The sequence below is a fragment of the Macrobrachium nipponense genome, chromosome 45 (assembly GCF_015104395.2).
Source record: "Macrobrachium nipponense isolate FS-2020 chromosome 45, ASM1510439v2, whole genome shotgun sequence".
Taxonomy (NCBI): domain Eukaryota; kingdom Metazoa; phylum Arthropoda; class Malacostraca; order Decapoda; family Palaemonidae; genus Macrobrachium; species Macrobrachium nipponense.
Window position 1 is genome coordinate 36,122,790 of NC_061105.1, and position 26,165 is coordinate 36,148,954.

At 40.0% G+C, this 26,165-nt stretch overlaps 1 protein-coding gene across 4 annotated transcripts in view; it reads left to right on the forward strand.

The window, feature by feature from the left end:
- LOC135214478 (phosphatidylinositol 4-phosphate 3-kinase C2 domain-containing subunit beta-like) overlaps positions 1–26,165 on the forward strand; it is a 184,644-nt gene that overhangs the window by 132,764 nt on the left and 25,715 nt on the right. For all 4 annotated transcript variants that reach the window (XM_064248826.1, XM_064248827.1, XM_064248829.1 and 1 more), the window contains exons 16-19: positions 9,452–9,640; positions 14,698–14,914; positions 23,715–23,852; positions 24,187–24,285. In XM_064248826.1, coding sequence (XP_064104896.1) covers positions 9,452–9,640; positions 14,698–14,914; positions 23,715–23,852; positions 24,187–24,285 — 643 coding nt within the window. The remainder of the gene's footprint in view (positions 1–9,451; positions 9,641–14,697; positions 14,915–23,714; positions 23,853–24,186; positions 24,286–26,165) is intronic.

Consider the following 26,165-nt stretch of genomic DNA (forward strand, 5'->3'; position numbering starts at 1 on the left):
GAATAGAAATGAATGGTTATTATACTGTTTGGTGGTTTCATTAGTTGAAGAGAGATACTAATGACAATTTATGGCTTACTGTGTGCTAGGAAAAATTATTGCTTGGCGCTCGTTCGATACTCGTAAGACGGGTAAGAGCTAAGAATGTAAACAATCGATTGGAAGGTTTGTTTTTTGTTTGTTTTGTGTATTATAGTAATGATTAATTAATAATTATTTTGAAATGAGTACATACTGATTATTTATACATTTTATTGGCATATTCTAAGCTTTTAGCTCTTAGGTTTAGATATCAGAATCATAGACTAGGCTACAGTAGCAACTGCTAACATAGGCTAGGCTTATTGCTAAGGGACATATGCTAAAGTCCTAATATATGCAGTAAAAATGGGGTTGAACATTACATGCAGTTGAATATTACTCAAGTATGTACAGTAATTTGCCTTTTTGGAGTCATATTTCTTCCGTCGTAACCCTAGAACGTGTTTTAGGCCTGGAAATATAATTTACTGGGGTGTTTTTGGAGGGCTTGGAACGGATTAGCCATTTTACATGTAAAATGTGTTCCAAGATACGAAAAACTCTTGATACGAAGGCCGTCTCGGAACGGATTAATTTCGTATCTCGAGGTACCACTGTATATATATTTTTATGTATGAGCCCGGCCTTGAGAGAGGCTCCGATACGTAAACAGGAAAAGTTAAGGGAGAACAAGGTGAATTTACTTGAACTTACCGTAAAACGGATTTATAGTGATAATTTACTCTAGAGGAAAAGGTCGCCAGAAACTCCGCTAAATACTTTACAGCTATTTATTTACAAGAGGCTCGTACTGGCCTGGAGAAAAGTAAATGCCACTGGTCCCCACGTGGACTTATAATCTCTCACAAATGGATAATAGATGGCTCAAAATGGTATTTGTAAAAGCTGGTTTCATAATCTTGCGGGAATGCAACACTTGCGGGCAGACAGACTTCACACGTGACTCAGGGAATCTGGAAAAGGATCCCAGATTACACAAGATAAAAGAAAAAATGACTTCTTGCTTTAGTTACGGATAATTAGTTCTCTAACACTGGGGCAAAGGAACTCTAATGTTTCACTGAGGTATGCACTGAAGGCTTAGTCTTTAACAAGTCACAAGGGGGAGCACGTGGCCCGATGAGGACAAAGGGCTTTTGATGTAGGAGGGATAAAAGTGAGACTTGAAAATGAAATTAGCAAGAGTCGTATGGTAGTAAAAGGTGCTGGTTTGGAGTTTACACTTTTAGACCTACCTGGATGCAATGTTTAGTGTGGACCCTTTGTGGAAAAGTGCGGCGTCCGGCTTGGTCTCAGATTTGGGCGCGCCAATAACGCCGTTAGGCTTAAGTGTGGGAGGCTGACTGGCTGGACATCCGTCCGAGGTCACGAACTGCAGTCGACTGGGATAGTTCGCAGGTGTCTTACCTGGGTGTTGGGGGTCAGCTTAACCCCCCACGAGCAGGGCAAATCCTGGAAACAACATACAACCAGCAGAGGGTTCACAGGAAAAAGAGCTTAAGATATAGGCCTAAGAAGTACCAGTCTGCCTACATCCTTCCCTTCGAGATACGTCCCTAAAGCTGACAAAAGACTATATTCTCCCTTCTCACAGGAAATTCTTAACCCTGGACGGCTAGCGTTGGTTTCCCGCCCAAATCAGCTGATATTTGGAGGAAGATGGCTGCCGTTTTACAAAGCAAAATAATTAATTAATTACTGGGTAGACGAAGAGATCTATAAACATAAACAATTTATATATATATGATATATATATATATAATTATATTATATTTATTAATATATATATATAGATGATATATATAATATATATATATATATTATATATCTATATATATATGTACTTATATATATACTATTTATACTATATTTATATATTTAATATATACTAATATATATATATATATAATACTATATATAATGTATATATGTTATAGTATATGATATATATATTATATTATATATATATTATAATATATTTATATATATATATAGAATATATATATATATATTTTAGATATATTATTATATTTAATTATTTATTGGTTAAAGAGACTCAAATTAGCAATACATATCTTTAACTTAGAGGAGAGAGAGAGAGATGAGCGAAGAGAGAGAGAGAGAGAGAGAGAGAGAGAGACTTTTCCTCACCTATTTAAACTTTAAACTACAAAAAAAAAATGCAGAACAGCGAAAGGCACCAAAAAGATGGAAACTAGGTAATGTCCCCCGGTTTACAATCAAAAGAGAAGAACCATGAAATAGTTTACCAATCTTGTCTAATGTCAATCCCTTGTAAGATTTTTGAGTCAATAAATGCAGATCAAATTGTGGATCACATTGATAGAATCAACTGTTGTTAAACAGCCAATCACTGTTTCAGACAAAACAGATCCTGCCTATTAAACCTCTTGGAGTTTTTTCATGTTTGGTATTTACGACAGTAGTAGAGCAATAGATATACTCTACTTAGATTTTCAAAAGGCCTTTGACAAAGTTCCACACCAGAAACTAATGACAAAAGGTAGAGCTTTAGGAATTGTAGGAGAAATAGCAGACTGGATTGAAGACTGGCTAACTAATAGAAAACAGAGCCATAATGATTGGTGAAGAATCAGAATGGGCAGATGTGACAAGCTGAGTTCCTTGAGGTTCTGTCCTTGGCCTGCATGTGTTTATTTGCACTAATGACATTGATGTAGGCTTAACTAGCAGGATAGCCAAATTTGCAGATGACACCAAACTAGGTGTAAATGCAGTAGACCCAGATACAGTGGAAAGTTTTTGTTACAAATAGGAACAAACTACCCTCATGCCAACTACATACTGCTTGGGAATGACATAAATAATTTAGAACAAGAAGAGGACCTTGGAGTCTTTATTACCAAGGACTTAAAATCCACAAAAAATGTATAAAAGCTGAAAATACGACCCAGAAACTAGTGGGATACATAAAAGAGGCAGTTCAGATACAGAAACAAGGAAATGGTGTTGCAGCTCTACACATCAACAATTAGACCACATTTTGAATATGTAGGACAGTTTTTGTCATCAACACTATGAAAGGACATTATTAAACTAGAAGGGGTACCAGCAAGAGCCACAAAGTTAATTTCAACCATCAGGCAAATAGGTTACCAAAGACTTAGAAACAACTTAGAAACAACTAATAGAGGCATTCAAAATACTGAAAGGCATAACAAAAGACAGTAGCCTCTTCACATTAACAAAACTAGAACTGAAGAGATACAACACATCCCATTGTGGGAACTTCTCCCCCTACAAGATATGTGACGCATGGAATAAACTGCCACCAGAAATTGTAAATAGCAGCAGTATGGAAGAGTTCAAAAGAAAGCTAGACAAAATTCTTTAGAACACTGAATGAATTGTAAAACCTGCCCCTAGAGATAAGTGAGCACGTCTCCTCGGATGGACTAAAGTCTTTGAGACATCCTAATCCTTGTAACTCCTTGCAACTTTCTCTCTGTTTTGGTTGGGATGGTAGTTCCTCGCTGGACGAGTGGTTTTCGCGCTCGGCTGCCAATCCAGTGGTCTGAAGTTCGATTCCCGGCTCTGCCAACGTGGAATTAGAGGAATTTATTTCTGGTGATAGAAATTAATTTCTCGATATAGTGTGTGGTTTGGATACACAATAAGCTGTAGGTCCTTTTGCAAGGTGACCAATTGGTTCCTAGCTACGTAAAAATATCTAATCCTTTGGGCCAGCCCTAGGAGAGCTGTTAATCAGCTCAGTGGTTTGGTAAAACTAAGATATACTTAACTGGTTGGGATGGTTAGAATTATATGTGTATATATATTTTTATTGGTACTCATGTTTAAGATGACTTTGAAATTATATTTATATAATTTCAAAAATTAATAGAGTCCTAGGATAATAATTTAAGGTATATTTGATGTAGGATGCTATTTAAGGTATACATTTGGTATTTGAACTTTCAAGATAGACAGGTATAAGAGTTTTAAGAGGGGGTTCCAAGTATTCATGGATTTTAACTATTCGTGGGGGTTCTGATAAGCATCCCCCACAAATATGGCGGGACCACTGTAGATGTCTTGGCCTCAAAGAAAAGTATGCACTTTGTTGAGACAGACCATGCTCTTGCCCAACCTCGACAGAGTGCGACTATTCTCCCAGGTGGCAGTTCTTGCTTACGTTTGCGTGATTGAGTCAACTCTTCTCGGGATAGCTCCTGCACGGTTACGCAAGGACATGTGTTCTCTCCCATGGACAACCCCCGTTCACCTTCGCATGACAGGAGTTCTCCCAGACCCATATATCGATCATCACCACTGGTTGATATTCGTTCATTGCCTTCCTCACCTGCTGAGGCTTTGGTCTCCGGCAGGTCAACAAAGGACACCAGGCCCCTCACAGCGCCTCAGTGGCGTGGTTGGTATGGTCTTTGTCTGCCACCTCAGTGGCGGTGAGTTCGATTCTCGGGCATTCCATTGAGTGGTCAGAGATGTGTATTTCTGGTGATAGAAGTTCACTCTCGACGTGGTTCGGAAGTCACGTAAAGCCGTTGGTCCCGTTGCTGAATAACCACTGGTTCCATGCAACGTAAAAACACCATACAAACAAACAAACAAACAAACCAGGCCCTTCTCACTTGTTCCTTCAACTTCCTTGGGCTATCCTAGGAACCCTGGTACGTACAGAACTCGAGTTGGCAATTGGGATTTAACCTTCCATCACAGCCCTTCATACACCTCTGGTTCGGTCTTAGGATTGGAATGGACTCTTGCACAGGTGTCCCAGAGGGCGCATGGAGTTCTAATGAAGATCTCTCAGCTGCAGAGAGGGCAACTCATGAGGGACATGACTTGGAAGGACCAGAAGGTACTCTCCCCAAGGATGTGGATACCCCTGAGCTGCAGAGATCCTACACTGAGATTGTTATACTGATGGATCAGTATAACAATCTTGGGGATGAGGCCTTGGCTGATGATGAAATTTTTCACATGGGCTTCAAAGCCCTGGTCAGGCCCCGCAGGCAATCTTGACCATCATTAGAACTGCCATGGTCGAAGCTTGCAGAATCAGTCCTGGGTCAGGTGAATTCTGTCTTCTCTGGAAGGGAGAACTCAGTTTAAGTCAGCCTCTCATTTAAGCTGCTGCTTCTACCACTCCCTCATTATCAGAAATATTACAAACCCTCAGAGAGGTCAATCCCAACTGCACAGATGACCTGGACTGAGTTTTTCTCAGTCCAGGTCTGTCATTAGAGCAACTCTGAGGAGAAAACATTTCCCGCTCGCATCAGTAGTCAGTGACCTCGAAAACGACTACCATGGCAGTGTTTCAAGAAGTCTCTTGGATTGACCATTGGTCTACAACAGTATCTAAGGTTATCACTTTCTCTTTGTCACTCACTCCCCAACGAGGAAATGTCTAACCTTAACAACCATTCCTGTCTGGACATAAAACTGTTATTTCCCTGGCCCACTAGACAGCTAACTTGGGTAAATTTGATGCGAGACGTAGCTCTCTGCCGAGTTCTGAAGTTTGTAAATCCTGAATTAGTCTTAATCTTGAGGAATGAACCTTTGTTGGGTCCCACTTCTCTCTTTGACCAATAGCAAGTGGATGCTGCAGTGGATCAACGAAGGGTGGACGACAATGACTGCCTCGTCCACCATGCTATGGTGAAGACCTCAGGGTCTTCACACACCACTGCAGCTTTGACCCCTGGGTCAGGCTGGCCCTTCCTCTGCGGGTCCTAGGAAGGCACAAAATCCTATGGCCCCTCGCAAGAAAACCCAGCCTTCTTCGGCCCCTGTCAGGAAGGGTACAAGTCAGACCTCATACCCAAGCAGAGAATAAAGTACTTAGGCATGCTGATAGATACAGCATCAGTGAGTGTCTTTCCCTCAGACTCCCTCATCAACAAGTTCAAGGAGGCGCAGTTATTCCTGTCCCGACAGGAATAACCAGCTCGAATGTGGCAAGTCATTCTGTTACCTGTTGTCTTGTCTCCCTCCAATGAAGAATTAAGGAATTCTGGTTTCAAGCATGGGATCCTCTGTTCCTTCCCATTCCTCTCTTGAGAGAAGTGAGACAGGACCTAGCCTGGTGGCTAGATGACAGGAACCTCGTAGTAGTAGTAGTCCAACTTCACACTCCCCCTCCTGAGATGCTTCTGTTTTTGGACGTTTCAAGGGAGGGATGGGCCTCACACTTGAAGTTACTAATCTCAGGTGTGTGGAATCAGAGCAACAAGCACTTGCACATCAACATCCTGGAGCTCAAGACAGCCTTTCTCGCTCTCCAGAAGTTCCAGGATCCAGCAATGGGGCACTCCGAGGTACTCATGAGTAACAATACCACAGTAGTGGCATCTGTCAACAAATGAGGGGGACTAGTCTCTCCAGCTTCATCAGTTGACATTGCAAGTGCATGAGTGGACAATAGCACTCTCAGTGGAGTTGTCAGCCAGATACATCCCAGGCAAGAAGAGTGTAGTGGCAGACAAACTCGGCCATGAGAGCCAAGTGATAGGGACAGAATGGTACCTACACCCAGATGTCATGGAAAGATTCAGTCTTTGGGGATGACCAATAATAGAGCTCTGGAATATGGCATAATAGGAAGTTGCCAATGCTTTGCTCAGTCATCCCGGATCCTTGGGCTGCTGCAGAGGATGGCTTTCAGCACCAGTGGGACAATCTCGACACATACTCTTTTCCTCCGTTTTATCTTTTTCTTCAAATGATCACCATGAATCTCAGAATGACCCTGGTGGCACCCAAATGGCCATATGCTGAGTGGTACCCAGACCTGCTGGCTCTGCTATCTGAGGCACTGGGAGAAATCCTGGCCTTGGTACGACCTCCCCTGTCAACCTCACAGAGAGGGGTTCCACCAGTTCATTTAGTCCCTATTCCTTCATGGCTTGAGGGTATCCAGTGTCTCCAACAAGTGAGAGGCTTTTCTCGCCATACAGCATCGGAGATGTCCGAATATCTTTGGAAATCCTCTGAGGATGTGTATCAAGGGAAATGGGCCATCATCTGTGGTTGGTGTTGTGAAAGGGGTTTCTCTCTGGTTGGAGCTACTGTTCATCAGGTAGCGGGCTATCTAGTCTTCCTTTACCAAGAGAAGCATCTCTGTCTCAGCAATTAAGGGCTACAGAGCTTCCCTGGGCTTGGTCCTATGCCTTAATGACATAGATCTCACTTCCTCATGGGAGATCTCCATGCTGATGAGGAGCTTTAAAAAGAGTCTTCCCCTCCTAGGCAACTCAGGCCCCCTGAGTGGGATGTGACTAATCCTTCGTACCCTGACTCTTGCACCTTACAAGCCTCTACGAGAGTCATCAGACAGGGATCTGACCCTCAGGACTGTATCTGCTTGCCCTGGCATCGGCGAAGAGAGTAGGTGAACTTCATGGTCTTTCTTATAACATTAAACACTTAAGGGGATAGGGATCTGTTTCGTTCAAATTTATCCTGGAATTCATGTCGAAGACTGAATCCATCAATTCCTGTTGCCAGATTAAAGTCCTTTTCGTTTTTCCTTCTGTAGAGGACTTTGTAGATAACGATCCAGAAGAGACGCTACTTTGTTCAGTTTAGAGTGGTGTGGTGCTATCTTAAAAGGACTCTGCAACTCAGGCCTGAGTGTCAATGACTTTTTTTTTTTTTTTTTTTTAGCACTGGCAAGACCAAGAAAGAGGTGTCCAAGAACATTGTATCTTTCTGGCTTTGTGAGACTATCAAACGGGCATACAAAGTGTCAAACGAGGAGGATTCAATTATTTTCCAGCCAAGAGCTCAAGAAGTTAGGGGCATTGCACCCTCCCTCACATTCAAGAAGACCCAGTCAATATATCGGGTGCTGAGAGCAAGTGTGGGGTCACATCAGTCAACATTCACCTCCTTTTATCTGAGGGACGTTGCTCATAGTTCCTTGGACACCTTTTCCTTGGGTCCTTTCGTGGCTGCTCAACAAATTGTATAGCTCATTGCAGGTAGATGGATATGGACAGATGCAGGCAAGTGATCAGCCTTATTTTTTCATTTGTTATGATCTATTAGAAGCAAATCCTACTCTCTCTCTAGCAACGGGAGAGAGGGATGAACAAGAAAACTTACCTGTTACTTATCTTGGCTTTATTGTCTCCTACACAGTGTTCTTCCAAGCCTTTTCAGAGTAATGTTACTTTCACACCCATTACTTTGAAAAGCCCCTGATCAGAAGCATGGCACTGATTCCTCTGCTTAACATTGCACAACCACGTGAGATAAACCTCCAGTTGGTGAGGAAGTCTTCTTAGATCCACCCACCAATTAATAAGTTCCTATGTAAAGACCAGTGGTTTATATTCATGTAGAAACAAATGACAAATTTTAAAAGTAATTTGTATTTTTTCTAACACACAAACCTGAGGTCTTTACATAAACTGCCCACCTCTAGCTACCCCTCATTCTGTTACCTGGGCTATAAGGCAAGTGGTTATGCGACTCAGCAAAGAGAGATGGTGAGGGGTACCCCCTCCTCTCCCACTGATAGTTCATTTATTGAACAACAAAGTTGTGTAGAATAGCCTGCTCCAGCTTGCGGTGAAGGTAATTCCTATGTAAAGACCTCAGGTTTGCATGTTAGGAAAAATACAAAGTACTTTTAAAATTTGTCATATTTCTGCATTTTCATGAATCGGTATATAGTAGTAGAAATAGCTTATAGTTGAGAGAGAAAAAATTTTAGGAATTTTTAAAGTAGGTGACCTGGCTATTCAAAATTTATCTTAATGGAACAAGTTGGGTTCTGAGGAAGCTAACTCTCTTGAAGAGGATTCTTTGTGAATGAAGGGCTGCTGTTACTCCCTCAATACTGATGTGCAGTTAACAAACTGACAATAATACCCCTGGATCTCATAATGTTGACTTGCCACAGATGAAGATTGAAGATTACTAGCCAGGAAAGATGGAATGGCAGTGAACACTCTGAACTGTGTTTTAGTTGGTGCACAAGTACAAGAGTAGGTTAGAGTATGTATGTACAACCTCGAGTATCAAAATTTATGAAGTGCTTTACGAAAAAAATGCATTTAAGGTGCTCATGTTTTTATATAGGAATACTTGAATTGAGTGCATTGATAATTGATACTGATTGGTAAGCAGTATGATTCTAGTTTAGTGACCAGTGTTTGTATGTATCAGATTTTCTCCGATGCTAGCTCCTAATTTAAATGTCTTGCTCTAGTTTGTACAATGTACAAACAAACAAATCCTTCAGGTTACCCTGTTAGTCTAGAAATTTGATTACATTGACAAGTTAGGTTAACTTGTAATAAGAAGAATGACTGGTTACTTGGGAGCTGGTAGGGTCTTAAGAAGATTCTGCTTTTTAAAACTGTGCACAATGGACTTTCTTTTCACACAGAGGGTCTGCTGAGGATCGTGAAATCCTGTGGGAAAAGAGACATTACCTCCATGAGGAACCTTTTGCCCTTGCAAAAGTTCTTTTGGCAGCTCACTCCTGGGATGTTTCGTGTCTCCCAGACCTTCACTCGCTAGTCAAGAATTGGTCTGCCCCTGCACCTGCTGATGCCTTACACCTACTTTTACCTTGGTAAGATCTTATGTTTTTATGTTCCCCATAATTCTGTGGTCCTTGAAGGTTTGCATTAAACTTTTTCAATCTTTTAATTCACTATGGAATAGATAGTGGTCCTCATGGTCCTACCCCTCCAGTCAGTAATCAAGAAGAGTGCCTCATATATATCAGCCTATTCTTTGTTTTGGAAAGCATGTAATGGTCAGCATGTTTCAGAAGCCCACAATACTATAATCACCTTTTAATGATATTCTTCACTATCTGTAAATTCCTAGACATTATTATGGAAAACCTTTCCCTTGTAAAAAAAAAAGAACTAGGCAAATGGAAGGGGCTATTTTCATTAAAACAATGTTATCATAAGGAACGATTTTGCTACTTATATTTAATAAATTACCCTTAGTTTGGAACATCCCTGTAAGGAAAGTGTTTATAAGAAAAGAAGTATTTTAGTAAATAATTAGTACGTATAATCTTGCTTTCAGTTTAGGATGGCCTTGTAAGGAAAGTATGTAGCCCCAAGTTTTTATTAGCTTTGATTATGACCCCTCTATTTTTATATTTTTTTTAACCTCTGTTTATATATTTTTGTTCGTGTTCTTTACCCCTGTCCTTTTTCATGTTGGAAAATTTGTTAACTTGGTCATTTTGATTGTTTTGATTAGTTCTTTAGACTCTTAAATAGGTTGTAAATATGTGAAATGAATACCATAATGATCTTTGTAGAGTAGAAGTTTGGCATCAGGAGTATGTACTATAAGACTGTGTATGTCATGTTATCCTACCCAGGAATTGGCAAACCTTTTTAAATGCAGCTTTATTTGGCCAAACAGTAGCTCACCGAGATACCGGATTAAAGCGTCCAAGCTGACCCCTCTATAAAAGAAATTCCAAAATTTCGTTGTATAAATCCGTGAATGTGTGTTTCTCCTATAAAGTCTAGGTATATTTATACCCTGTACCCCTTAAACTACTGTAAAATGTTTATAGCTGCCTCTTTTAAGAGTCCTCTGCCTAATTTGATTGTTCTTATAAAAATCAATAAATTATCATTATAAAAAAATTAGAAATAATTTCAAACAGAAAAACACCCCAAACCATCCCAAACCCCCAAGAGTTATATTTTAGCAAAAGGCGATAAAGCTTACACGTATACTATGTATTTATATAAACAAACAGTATTTGCAAGGATGTAGCTTTGTTTATATAACATAAATTATAAGCTGCAGGACAGTAAAAGCTTTACCATAATGTTTAGAGTTGAAAGCAATGTAAATTGATAAAGAAACCTTAGCAATAAGTTTTAGCAATAAGTTTGACCTATCTGTATAATAAACATGGAAAATATTTGAGTAAAATGAAAAATAAAAATTAATTTTATGTACTGGTGATTTTATCACGTATCTTGTGTACTAACCTCTTTTCTTCCATCTTTATCCCATCTTCTAGTTAAATAAGTTAAAAATTTAAAAGAGAATGATAACCATTTTGTTAGTAGCACTACAACTGAAGAAGAAACAACTGTTTTGCTAAAAACACCTAGTACAGTAATACCCTGAACTTTTAAATTAAATTAAAGTTACGTACTGTAATTTCATTTAAAAATAAATGGTTGGTAAAAATATAGGTGTGTGTAGAGATTGCATGCGTACAACATAGTTCTCTTCTTTCCCCCTTCCGACCAAACAATCTATTTGTAGAAGTCTTTTCAACCACTTTTAAGAAATTCTTTATTCTCTTTCTCTGTTTCTCTGTTTCTCAAATTCCTTTTCATGAACTAACTGCTTTTTATTTGGACTAATACAACTCTTATTTATGTTTCTGTTATAGAACAGGCATTTACAGTTGTAAAAGGTAAAGGTAAAAATAGATAAATAAAAAAAGATCTCCACTAATGAGAGAGAGAGAGAGAGAGAGAGAGAGAGAGAGAGAGAGAGAGAGAGAGAGAGAGAGAGAGAGAGAGAGAGAGAGAGAGAGAGAGAGAGGGGTTTACGTGAAAATCATTGATTGCTAATCTGGCAACACACTCCCTCCTGTGACATTACTGACATATTTGACAGCTTTGAAGTTAAAGCTTCTGTGGAGTTATAAAGAAAGATGAGGGAAAGTACTCTTTATAAACATAATTTTGTTATTACAGTTATATAATTATTGTTATTATTATTACTATTATTATTTTAAAATATTAATAAACATAAAGTAGACATAGTATATGTACCATAAAAATTCCTACTAAAAAGTGAAATACTATGACGAATTTTGAGAGAGAGAGAGAGAGAGAGAGAGAGAGAGAGAGAGAGAGAGAGAGAGAGAGAGAGAGAGAGATTAGAGAGAGAGAGAGAGAGAGAGAGAGAGAGAGAGAGAGAGAGAATGATTATTAATTAGTTAGGTTCAAATGAAAAGTTGGCGCTATTGTGAATTCGCGCAACTCTAATTGCGTAAGATTGAGGTATTACTGTAAATCACATTTCAACCATCGTATGGTAGTAAACAATTGTGTTACAAATGATGTTAAATAAAATAGAACTGATATATTTTTAGTGTATTCTATTTGCTATGGAGAAAAGATTGTCAAAGATATATACTACACCATACTACTAAATTTAAGCTGAGAAAACAATGTTCAAGCTCCATAACTATAAATCATCATGCATCGACAACGTGGATTAAACTCCTGTAAACTTTGATATGCCATCAAACTAGACTGAATAAAATTGGAGAAAAGTATGTTGATCAAAGCTACCGAGCATAAAATGAACACATTTTACTGCTGTTTTCACACCAATAACTTATAAATACGTGAAGCTCGTAGAGAAAATATTGAACTGAATCTCTTGATCTTTTTGACTTTATAATGGAATGTAACATTGTCGTATATAAATACAATATCTAGAGATTCATCTATGCTAACTACAAGCACGAAAATTGCTCTGAATCCAGTTGAATACGGTGAATTAAACTTACCTTGTAATCAACATCAGCTAATTTTCAAACCAAAACTTTGATCTCTATGTCTGGATTTTATAATTGAATAATGATATGAGAATACATACAATAGTATTAGTTACAGTGATGTAAAGCATAACTTTTTAAAAGATCCATGTAAAAGATGCATATTAGTTAATTTATAATACAATACTGATCATGTATATTACATACAGGCAGTCCCTGGTTATCAGCGGCCTCTGTTAATGGCGATCCGGTTCTATGGTGCATGTTTAGCGCCATAAAGTCGGTGATTTATGGCACCATAAGGGCAGAGTTTTGGTTATCAGCACTATAAGGTGCCGATAATAGTTATGGCGCCATAACATGCCTAACAGAGGCACCATTAACCGAAAATTGGCGCATAGCGGCATAAATCACCGAGTTTTGGTTAATGGAGGTTTTCGCTTATCATCACCCCGCCAAGAAGGGAACACCTGCCGATAACCGGAGAGTGCCTGTATTTGGCACTAGATCCGGAGGCAAAAACCCTCAAATTTATATTTCCAGTTTGCACTGATATATCCAGAAGTACTATACACCACTGTCAGTTATCTCGGTGCGCTACCGTACGTCATTTCTCAGCCCCTGTATATCAAGGATACATTAGTGCATACTATGTTAATTATACTGTAAAGTAATTTGTGAATATCAGTTTCAATAAGCAACTATTGACAAAGACCATAAATATCTTAAATTTTGTTAGTTTTAAACTTTTTCAGTTTTGCTGGTTTTCATTATCATTACGACCACCTGCAGTGCAGTAAGACATAAAAGGCCTCTGAAATTCCTATACTTTTATCTTTCCCAGTCTTTCATTTCTACAAATCTATACCCCTCTCCCACCTTCTGTCTCATGGTTCCTATCCAAGTAGGTCTGTATCATCCAGCACGGTTGGTGCCCATGGGAGCTTGGCCGAGACTAACAAATACTATTCTATTTGGGATTGTGCAAAGGACATTTCCGAACCATCTTCATCTCCCAATCATCCATTATCTCATCTACATATGGGACTTCATAATTTCCTTTTTGGTATAATTTTTCACTATGTTGCCATATGAATCTTAATGTTCATATAAAGCTGTATCCTCAAATTGACTAAGTGCTTTGTATGTTTCATTGTCACTCGTCTCGTAGATCAAGACAGATTGTACCGAGCTAACGTTCTCTCTCATTCGACAAACCATATTTGCCAGTACGTACTTAAGCTTGCCAGCAAGTAAAAGAACTCCAATTTTGGGGATCGTATGCCCAGAAAAATCAAAGGGCTTTACCCCTATTTTTCCTGTCATAGCACTTCCCCCGTGGTGCAGTGCTGTCGGTGCACCTCACGTGGTACAATGTAGGCATTACTAACTGGTGTGTGCAGTGTCCCTTTAACCCTTGGCTACACTCAACTTTATTGCCTTTTAACTTGACTACCTCCAATCCCACATCTTTATCTTGTGTCTGTCCAAAACCTCTCCTACTTATTAGTGCAAGTGTGGATATTTCTCCCTGTTTTCCTTGATCTTTGCTGCACTTCTTTTATTTTCTGAATTTCTTTTTCTGCTGTAGTACTTAGCTAGCAACTTGTTTTCACTGTTTTCAGCACTGAATGGCTGAAAGTGCCCCAGAGCAACGCTTTACAACCTGAATTTTGTAAATCGGTCATTAATCCATTCATAGCCTATTCCAGCATTCAGGTACATAATAGTGTTCAAATATTGCTGTAAAGAAGAAATTAAACCTTTGATTTTAGACATTAGGAAGTCAGTCCTTCACAAAATAAGCAGTGTTTAAATTACAGTATGTAATATCCTTTGCCCAAATAACTGACTAACATAAGCTTTTCCTATGCTGGCAAATATGGTAAAGAATTCTGTCTATATATAAGAGCAAACCCTTGGCCAGTCTGGCAACAGTTGTTAAATTTTTATTTGTTTCCTATTCAGTGTAGTTTAAGTAACTACTGAACATGTACCATTGTATTCAGTAATACTATATAAAAATCAGGTCTGGTTTTCTGTTAATTTCATTAAGAGTGTAAGGTGCTATATAGCACCATGGAAAGATTAAGCCCTCTGAATATTTTTTTCAATTTTAGTTTTGCAGACAGCGTAGTCCGTGCACGTGCAATAGAGTGGATCAAAGGTTTAGGGTCGGATGAATTGGTTACGTTTTTGCCCCAGCTTGTCCAGGCTGTGAAGCATGAGGCATGGGACGTGTCGCCGACTGCGGAGCTTTTATTGGAACGAGCCCTAACGTCACCCAGGCTTGCTCACCATCTGTATTGGTTACTCAATCAGTGCCTTCCTCTTCAGGTGTGTTTCTAAAATAATCCCCAGTATTTTGTACAAGAGTAGTTACTGTTTACTGAATAAAGATTTATTATTCTATTTTATGTTTGCACTTTATAAAATAAATATTTAAGTTGAATTAATTTTTTGGAGTTTTTGCAAATTTCGTTGGTGTGGATTTTTTTTTCTTTTTTGGTCGAGTTTTCATTGACATGAAAAACCTTTGGTTAAATTTTCATAGCCAAAGACTGGCATATCACTTTTGAAAAACAACTAAGTGTCAGCAAATGCTATTGGGTATTGTACATAGGGCTTTATATATTTATTACAATGATTCCATGCATCTCACACCATGTACTGTAGGCATTACTTAAAAGTTCATTGCAGTGTTCCTTTGGTTCCTAGCTGTAACCCCTTTCATTCCTTTTAATGTACCATCATTCATGTTCTCTTCTTTTATCTTGGTATCCAACCCCTCTACATTTTTTTCATAGTGCAATTGCGAGGTTTTCTTCTGTTAACATCTTTCAAACCTTTCTACTCCCAATTCCCGTTTCAGCGCTGAATGACCTCATAGGTTCCAGTGCTTGGCCTTGGGCATAAATTCTGTATTCCATTCCATTCCATTTATTACAATGATAAAATCAATAGAGCCTCTTTTTAGATCAGTTGTTCTCCCTTTACTAGAAAAGTATTGTTTTCTGGTGTGGTTTGTAATGGTAGGTTTCTGTTTCCAAACAATAGTAATTAAGACTGATCATTGATGGATGGTCTCAAGAAGTCCTTGAGCTGCCCAGGAAACGTGCATATTTAACAGAGACTCCCCTCTCCAAGGCGGTTTAAAAAAAAAAAAAAAAAAAAAAAAAAACTGGTCCATCATGAGGTTCCAAGCCTGGTCAGCGACCAACACCCACTTCATATACGCACAAGTTGCCAGATGCCACAGATTCTTTTCTTTACAATCTTTGATTGTTTTTAACCAATTTCTAGCTGGCACTAGAAGATTACCCCATTGTCAAAACCTCAGGTTTGTTCCGCATATGAAAAATACATACTATTAATTAAAGAATTTATCATTTTAATTGAGCTCTTTCACAGTCACAATTGATCCCTGATCCTCTTTTTCTGCTGAGTGAGACCAGATTTGATGAACAGCAGCACCAACGTGCACTAAATGTGTCCTGCTGTCAAACTTCTCAGTTCCAGAGGCTCTCTATTCCTCTCAGTGCTACACTGGGAATAGTCTCCCTGAGGATATTGTTCAATTAGATCCTCGTAAAGTTCAAATGAAGATGCAATGTATTACTACCCTAAAATAATTCTTGCATTTTAGTAATTTAATGAAATTAGCTATATTTATTAATGTGTTTTTTCTTTTCTAATAACTAATCTCTTCATTTTGTATTTCCCATTACTTTCTGTTATGTCTTTCAAATTATCACCATATTCTTTGGAAGCTTGAATTTCAAGTCAGTGGCCCCTGTTGGCTTGTTCCATATAAATAGGGTTCATCTTCTGAATGATGATATATAATAGTAATAATGATAATAATGTGAATGAGGGTAATGACTCAGTAAGTTATGAAAATAGGTTTTTCATATAAACTTACTTATAAAATTTTTAATAACAGATGCCTTAATCTGTGTAGTAGAACTTTCCCCAGTTGCACCGGTATTCTGTAAAGAATTCACATGGTGGTTAGGCCTGAAGTAGTATGTTCTGGAAGGGATTCCAAAGAGATTGTGGAGTAAATCCTGATAGAGAAAGGGATGGAGGCAGAAGAGTGGAAATAGACTATAATATGTATGAATGTATTGCAGTGAGGAAAATTTAGAAAAGGAAGGTTGCTAACACAAGATATAGAAGTACTGAAGTTAATGGGGAATAGGATTCACACTTGAGAAATCCACAGTAGAGGCAAGAAAAAAATTTGAAAACTTATACGATAATGGTGATGAGTAAGACAGTAAAAACAGCTTTTTGTTCCTACACTGTATACAAACCGATGGTCCTTTACAATAGGAATTACTTAAGGCGAAGGAATTGCTTAAGGTGAAGCCTGGATGCGGCCGCTGAATTTTCAAACAAGGTAGTACAGTAGTTAACTATCGTTCGGTCGTTGATCATGCCAAGACCGGGGTTGAGCGTTCAGTTTGCTTTCAGCTGCTGTCGATCGAGCACGCTTCTCTGTGCTCTCTGCCCAACCATTTGCTGGATTTTCTCCGCTTCTTTCCCTGTGGGATTTTTCCTTGTTTTTTGTTTGTGTATGCGGTTTTTAAGGGTTTTGTTTGAGTCGTTACCATGAACCCTCGACAAAACTTGGATCTCCAGCCCTTGTTGCCGTCTAGTTCTGTCAGGCGTTGCTCGGGAGTAGACAGCAAGAAGTGTAATAAAATTAGAGCCTTGGTGGAAGTATATCCACATACATTGTCTGCTTCTTGCCGGGCCATCGATTGTGATGGCAATATAACGTGTACGGAATGTTGCTTGTGGTCTGCTGCCCAGTGGGAGAAGTTTGCTGGGAGAAGGAGGTATGTCAGGAGACCGAAGTCCTTGGTGGGGAGTGTCTCCGCCCCCTTCCACTCCTGTTCTTGATCATTCTTCCTTATTCTTGTCCCCTAGCAGTTGTCCTACGTTTGCGGGTCAGAGCAGTGGGAGAAGTTTGCTGGGAGAAGGAGGTATGTCAGGAGACCGAAGTCCTTGGTGGGGAGTGTCTCCACCCCCTTCCACTCCTGTTCGTGATTATTCTTCCTCATTCTTGTCCCCTAGCAGTTGTCCTACGGCGGTTGGTCAGAGCAGTGCTCCTTCTGGGATCTATCCTTGTCCCGAAGGTCGTCCTTCGGATCAAGGATGGACCTCCTCCTCCTAACCCGACTTTTCATTCTGCAGGCGAGTTGCCGGGGTTAGATGAGGCATGGACTTCCCTGGGCCTTGTGGGTTCCCCGTCAGTGACAGCGCTGCTGGCTCAACTGAACCGTGCTCCCACCAGCGCTGTCACTCACTCGAGAACTACCCCTACCACTACCACCACCTGCCAGCCCAGCTACTTTGCTCCCCCGCACCTGGTCTGGTCGCACCAGCCGACAAGCATGTCTGCTTCCGTGTTTGGCAGCATCAACTGCCTTCCCTTGCCTTTCTGATGCTGCCACCCGGGTTCCTGCCTCCACTGACGTTGGCAGAAGTAAGCAATGCCAGCCATGCCCAGGATGGGCCCTGCTCCATCAGAGCGCACTCTGGATTGCTACCCTGTCCCTCCTGTTGACATCCGGACTGGCTACTGTTCCCAGATCTGCTTCCGACTCTGCTGCTGCCCCTGTATGTGAGCCGTCTCACTCTGAGGCTCCCTGGATGGCTCTCACTTCGATCCTGCAGAAGCTGTCGGAGAGGAAGAGATCGAGGAAGGTGTCGTCGTTGTCGTCTTTGTCTTTGTCTTCGTCGTCGTCTTCGTCTTCATCTTCGTCTGCCTCCTCCTCTCCTTCCCCTTTGAAGGTTTCTCAACCTAAGAAGGGAAAGGTCACCTCTCCTCCCCCTAAGAAGTCTTGTGTCAAAACTTTGAAGGGTCTGCTTTCCTCCTCCGGGAGGAAGGCAGTTGGCTCTCTTGTTGGCTCGCCCTCTCCTTCGAGAGCAGGAACCGAGGCTTTGCTTTTAGAGGTAAGTGAAGGCCTTGGGAGCCTCTGGAGCATTAACAAAAGTTCGTTCTCCAGGTTCTGAAGGCACTGCCGGAGGGACTGGAGACGGGTCGGGATCTCATTCGCGAGTTTCCTCGAATGTGGAACCTTCCAAGGGAGGTAGCACATTCACTGACAAGAACGCGGGATGAGCACCCCGTAGGGACAGTGGCATGAAATGGGAGAAGAGATCAAGCTGCAGCTCGGACCCACCTGCGAAGACCAAGTCTGGTTCTTCGTCAGGGGCCAAGAATGTTGCACCTCCCCCTAAGGAATGAGCAACAGGAGAGACGAAGAGGAGGTCCCCTGTTCCATCCTCTTCACCAGGGGCTTCGGCCTCAAAGAGCACTGGGGGATGTCGTGAGGAGGATGCGCAATCTTGCCAGGCAGGGGTGCACATCTCCGCGGGCAGCAGTGGTGCTCGTAATAAGACCACGGCTCCCACCAGTGCTGCTACCAGTCCTGCTACCATCTCTGCCACCAGTGCTGCTGCCAACACACTGCTACAGTGCTTTGAGAGCAGTCGCATTCCCCTCGGGTGTCCACATTGTCAGTACGATTGTGTTCTCATAGACACGCACTTGTCACCACCGCGGGTTGGTACAAGTACGTGGCTCACCCCACCTGGCAGCAGTGCTGCTATGAGTGAAGGCATCCAATCCACCTCTCCTATTCCCTCTACCTCCTTGGGATACACTGGGAGGGGTGAGGAGAATAGCAGGAACCCCGCAGAGTGCTCTCCACAGGATTCAGCGACAGCAGCCTACCTCCCTGAAGTCTAAGGACCTCATCGGTTGTACACTAAAGTCGTGGAGTGTGGATCAAAGGAGTATGGCTTGGTTCCTCTGTATGGAGGAGTAGATCGGGAAGACCGATCCCTGGAAGGATGTGGGCCTTTACCAAGGGACTCGGAGACCCCCGAGATACAGAGGACTTTTGCAGAGATTGTTGCGCTGGTTCGTTAGCACAACAATCTTGGGTAAGCAGCCACGACCTCCTCTGCAGGAGATCATCCCTCTGGCCTCGAATGCTTCTGGGACCCAAGAAGGAACCCAAATGTTCTACAGGACTTCCGTGTTCTGCCTAAGCTGACGGCGTGTTGGAACAGGTGAATGATCTTGTCTCGGGATAGGAGAATTCTCTTAGATCCAACGGTTCGGATTGGCTGCTTCCCCCTCCTCTACCTCACCAGAGGCGCTTCTATACACCCTTGGACAGGCCTCTACCGACTACAGGTTGACCTGGACCTGGTTCGACTTGGTCCGGGTCTGTCGCTGCAACACCTATCTGCGGAGAAAGTTTCTCTCTCGTAACATGAAACGGCAACATTGGAAGCCACTGCTATGGCAGCTCTCCAAGCAGTCTCCTGGTTGGACCTCCAAGGTTGCCGCTTCCTCCAGGGGCCACCACCCCAGGGGAAGACTCAGCCTTCGGGAGACTGTCAGTCAGGAGGTAGGGCTATTACCTACCTGGCCCACCAGGCTGCTAACCTGTGGGCGAACCTGGTACTCGAGGCGCAGCACTACCCTCTCTCGAGTATGCAGGTCTCTCAGTTCCGAGTTGGTTTTGGCACTGAGAAATGGACTGTTGCTGGGTTCTGCCTCTCTCTTTTGATAGAGAACAGGTAGATGCTGCGGTGGACAAGCGGCGGGACGAGGGTAAGGACCGGCTTGTTCACCAGGCAGTAACAGAAGCATCTGCGCCTTCGTGTTCTACAGCGGCCAGACCTTCGAGTTGGGCTAGCACTTCCTTGGCCCTGAAGAAGTCTTCTGCTTCGAAGGGAGCCAGGGAAATGACCCAGCCTTCTTCTTCCTCTTCTAAAGACGAGTTCTCACCCCCTTACAGAACGACTTCTAGTCGGGACGAAGAAGGAAAGGAAAGAAGAAGAACAAGGAGAAACGCTAGGGCTGGCGTTCCAGGAACACTGTCTCTTTCTGGCTTTGTGAGATGATCAGGAAGGCATACTCTACTGCAGGCAACAACACCTGTACCCTTCATCCATTGCTTTGTTTTTGCCCTAATGTCTCAGACATATGGTTCTTCGCTTTCCCTTAAGTGCGAATTACCTTTCGCTCTTTAAGGAAAAACGCCTCTGATCCCATAGTTCTATAACTCCGATCAGGTCAGTGGCAGGTCCCTCTCCCTTGCTCTAAAGATCGGGAGAAGAGCCCATGTAGGCTGAACACCAGTCAGTTCACAGGAGCTCACTCAGGTTCCTCCCACCAATCAGTGAGTCTTCCTATTGTAAAGGACTGACGGTTTGTATACCGTGTAGGAACAAATCACAGTTTTTGAAAGTAAATTTTATTTTTTCTAACTATACTAACCTAGGTCCTTTACACATACTGTCCACCTCAAGCCACCCCTCAGTCTGTTACTGGGCCGAAAGCAAATTGAACGCTCAACCCCGGTCTTGGCATAACCAACGACCGGACGGTAGTTAACTACCGTACTGCCTTGTTTGAAAATTCAGCGGCCGCTTCCAGGCTTCGCCTTAAGTAATTCCTTTTGTAAAGGGCCTAGGTTTGTATAGTTAGGAAAAATACAATTTACTTTAAAAAACTGATACTGAATTGACAAAGATAGCTAGACTCCGGATGAATAAATGTCTTTTGAAGAAACAAGCAAAAATTGATACAAAAGGCTTGTACTACTCCCTGCAGATGAGACATGGGCACCGAGAAACATAATTGATATTGTCAGCTTTACTGCTCTCTTCTCACTTGATAGTTAAAATGCAATTTTTTATTTTCTGTCAGTTAAGCATATCTTGATATAACCAGACCAACTGAACTGATTAACAGCTCTCCTAGGGCTGGCCAAAGGATTAGATATTTTTACTTGGCTAGGAACCACATATTGTATATAGAAAAATTAATTTCTAATCACCAGAAACAAATTCCCTTGATTCCACGTTGGCAGAGCGGGGAATCTAACTCGCAACTACCGAATCGGTAGGCGAGCATGAAACCATTCGTCCAATGAGGAACCATGTCCTCTATTTAAGAATGAAGTACAGTAGGGCCTCGATAATCGCGGGGGATAGGGCCCAGAACCCCCCGTGATAAGTAAATACCCGTGTTATCATGGTACCCCCCTCAAAAATTGCTTAACTGCCTACTCTAATAGTTAACCCACCCAAGACCCACTATTCCAATGTTTATAACTGCCTACTTTAGTTCAAACACCAAATATGTCTTCAACTATCACCTTAAACTAGATTCAAGACAGTTTCAAAGTTATTTTACATCATTAGCCTTAAAAATATATGCAGTATATGTACTACTGTACATATGTCCCTACTAGCCTATGCATTACAGCTAGAACCCTACATACGCATGTGCTATTACGTACTCATGTGGGCCTCTTTTTCTTTTACAAGGAAAAAGAGGGAGAGAGGTAAGAGAAATATAAAAATTGTCAATCATATAGGTACTGACCAACGATCTATGTTGATAAAGATGGCGAAGATTTTGCAGTGCAATTGGACAAATAAAGATAAAGCTACCTGCAGCATGCAGTGAAACATCTCTTCCCTTCTTCACAACACAATTATATATTACATGTAATAACCTTCATCTGACGTTTAGGCTTCTTTCCCATAAGAGTAAAAGAATCAGGGCTTTTGGATGCCATATAATTAACTCTTTTATATGGGTACAATTTAAAGAACTTGGCAAACACCACACTTCAAAACAACAACAAACAAAACTTAGACAAACGTGAGTAGGCCAGTGTTGCCAAGTGGGAATGGTAATTTCTTGCTAGATTTTCTTTCATAAGGTGCTAAAAAATTCACATCGTACACAACAGTGCCACCCAGGCAATTTCAACAGATCCGCACATCATACTACTACGCAACTGTACATTAGTTATGTGAAGATAGTGTTAATAGTACAAATGATAGTTATTGTGTCATTAAAAATATCAAAATAAACGAAGTCTCAAAGCCGATTCTATGTCACGTTTTTCCTAAACGTGTAGCCTAAGAGGAAAACGTCACTTTGTTTCATCACTGCCACAAACCCCTAACAAACCTCCAGCAATGGAGTGTACATATGATCATTCTAAACTATTACTACCAAAATAACGATGATATTTTGTATTGAAAATGAATATTACGTATATTCCAAACATTTTTATTACCATGAGTAGTACTATTAAAATTTCGAAAGATAATCTTGCTGTGAACGCTACCATAATTTGATTTTTATATACGTGAGTACATTTTGTCAGCTGGCTGGCCACGCTTAGATAAAAGTTGATTTCACTGATATGGAATTACTCCATGAATAGCCTTTTTATTATGAAGATATGACGATAATATATAAGGTAAAAAATGGTGTTACGTATTTCGTTTACGCTTCGTCGCCAATAGCAAACAATTCGATAATCTATGACAATTATAGTTTGTATGACTACATTGTTCAGAGAAGTTATATACATATACTACCAATAATGAAGTTCGAATTAATTTTAGCCTTAGTGTTATTACTACCGTAATTACACTACTATTAAAATTTCTAAAAGATTATCAAACAATAAAGGTTGCTGTGAACGCAACCATATAAATGCTACATTTTTGTAACTTTATATGTTCACATTTTGTGGCTGGCCACTCGGAGTATAAGTTGAGTGCAGTGATGTGGAATTATTCCTGAATAGGCTATTTATTTTGAAGATATGCCTATAAGGTGAGAATGGTTTTATTACCTTTATTGTCAGTTAATATCATAATGTGAATCTGTTAATGTATGTTGGTGGTTATCGCACTGCAACTAGGCTTAACCTACCAATGAATGTCATACATATACCTTGAATAGGCTATTTATTATGACAATATGCCTATAATATATGAGGTGAGATGGTTTTATTACCTTTATTGTCAGTTAATATCATAATGTGAGTCTTTTCATGTATGTTGGTGGTTATCGGACCGCAACCAAGGCTTAGCCTACTGATAAATATCGCATACACAACACGGACAAACCGGCGATGCTGTGATTCATACCAGCGATATAGCATAAGAAGCGGTCCAAGAAAAAACCCATGAATAACTGATTCCATGATTACTGATCTGCGACTAAGCGATGCCCCACTGTTTTTAAACTTTTTACATATAAATCATATTGAACTTTTTCCTTTTAACCTTACAGACCAACATGGGTGGTGAACGTGAGGTTGTTAGTGATGCCCGTTACAGACGTCGTCTAAATTTAGTCACCAGAGCATTGATGGCAATTTGTGGAAAAAACATGGAGAACAGACTACTAACTCAGGAAGCAATACTTAGGGTAAGGCTATAAGGCATTAAGAATGCATCACTGAGACACTTCACAAGTTTTGGATTTTTGGACAATTTGGAAAACAAATAGTCTAAGCTTGTAAAACTGTTATAGAAAGATGTTACAAAATTATTTTTAGTGTGTGACATTGGAGTTGTAAATATTCATGTTTTTTAAAAGTTTGCAGTTGAATTTTTGTGCCCAATTGCTCCAGTGTTATAAAATTTTAAAGTTCTTATGTTGTATTTTCCTTGTTCAGATTTCATTTGAGTTATTTCTTGTTTAAGTATGGTTGTTTGGCATTAACAATATTGAACCTGTTGCAAGTATTTTGTCTTTTCAGAGTCTTTATGCAACTGCTATGAACATCAAAGACACAAAAGACTCTCAGCGAATGCATGTTTTGAGCCGGGACCTGGAAAATATCCACTTCAGTTTAGAGGTAAACCTCAAGCCGGGTATTAACCCTCTTACGCCGATTGGACGTATTAAACGTAGAGTCAAAATGTCTCCCGGGTGCCGATTGGACGTATTATACGTCGACTCAAAAAAGTTTTTTTTTAAATTCGCGGAAAAATACTTATAGGCCTACCAGCCGAAAACTTTTGAATCGCGCACCTTGGGAGATGCTGGGAGCTCACGGATCAAGGCGTTCTTTTGTTTACAATCTTTACGCAGGCGCGCAAGTGCAAATTTCTTTCTTATCGCACTAAAAAGTATCAGTGACACATCTCAGAAATTATTTCATCACATTGGCGTAATTTTTGCACCATTTTAAGTTATCCGTTACATGGAGTATTATATATGAAAATGTGCGCAATTTCATGTAGAATACAACAAAAAATACTCATGATTGTAGCTTTTATCAGTTTTGAAATATTTTCATATAAATAACGACAAGTGCCAAATTTTCAACCTTCGGTCAACTTTGACTAGCGAAATGGTCAAAAAACGCAATTGTAAGCTAAAACTCTTATATTCTAGTAATATTCAATCATTTACCTTCATTTTGCAACAAATTTGAAGTCTCTAGCACAATATTTCGATTTATGGTGAATTTATAAAAAAAAAAAAATTTTCCTTACGTCCGCGCGGTAACTCTTCCAAAAAAAATCAGAAATTTTTTTGTGCGATTGTCGTAATGTTTGCAGCATTTTAAATTAGCCGTTACATAAAGTTTTATATATGAAAATGTGCGCAATTTCATGTAGAATACAACAAAAAATGATTGAAGGTTGTAGCTTATCTCTTTTTTCGAAATATTTGCATATAAATCACGATAAATAAAAAAAAACCACGTTCGGTCAACTTTGACTTTACTGAAATAGTCGAAAAACGCAATTGTAAGCTAAAACATTTACAATCTAGTAATATACAGTCATTTATTTTCATTTTGAAACAAATTCAAAGTGTCTAGCACAATATTTAGATTTATGGTGAATTTAAAAAAAAAAAAACTTTCCCTCCGCGCGCTGATTCACAGCCGCAAATCTCCGAAATGCGTACGTCACATTCTCGGAATATTTGCTCCTTTTCATATTAGGCATTTTATAGAGTTTTATATATGAAAATGTGCGCAAATTCATGAAGAATACAACAAAAAATATTTAAAGGTTGTAGCTTTTATCATTTTTGTAATATTTGCATATAAAAAAATATATATATATAAAAATTGAAATTCAGTCAACTTTAACTCGTCCGAAATGGTTGAAAACTGCAATTCTAAGCTAAAATTCTTACAGTATCATAATATTCGATCATTTGTCTTCATTTTGAAACAAATTGGAAGTGTCTAGAACAATATTTAGATTTACGGTGAATTTTTGAAAAAAAAAAAAACATTTTTTTACGTCCGCGCGTTACGAATTCATGCATCATTTTGTGATAATATTTTTTCTGTGCTGCTTTGATCGTTTTACAATGTGTTAAATATCAAAATGATCACAATTTAGTGCACAATACAATGAAAAAAAAAAGTAACTTTTTAGCTTTAACCGTTTTTTGCACAGCGCGATTTGAATACAATTATGTATGAATTTTTTTTGCTACCATATATTGCATTATTTATATATGATAATATTTTTTTCATTTCTGATAGTTGCATACTAAACTTCAGGCAATGACAAAAAAAGGAGCCAAAAATGAACTCTTAATCTTGAAAACTAAGCGCGCTGTGATTTTTTGAAAAAATTATTTTTTCCACTTCCGCGCTCACTCCAAACCCGCCCCGGCATATGGGAGACGTTTTGTTTTTAGGGCTTCGGCGTAAGAGGGTTAATTTGAGGCTTGTGAATATCTGACTCAAAAGTGGGAACTGCCCAT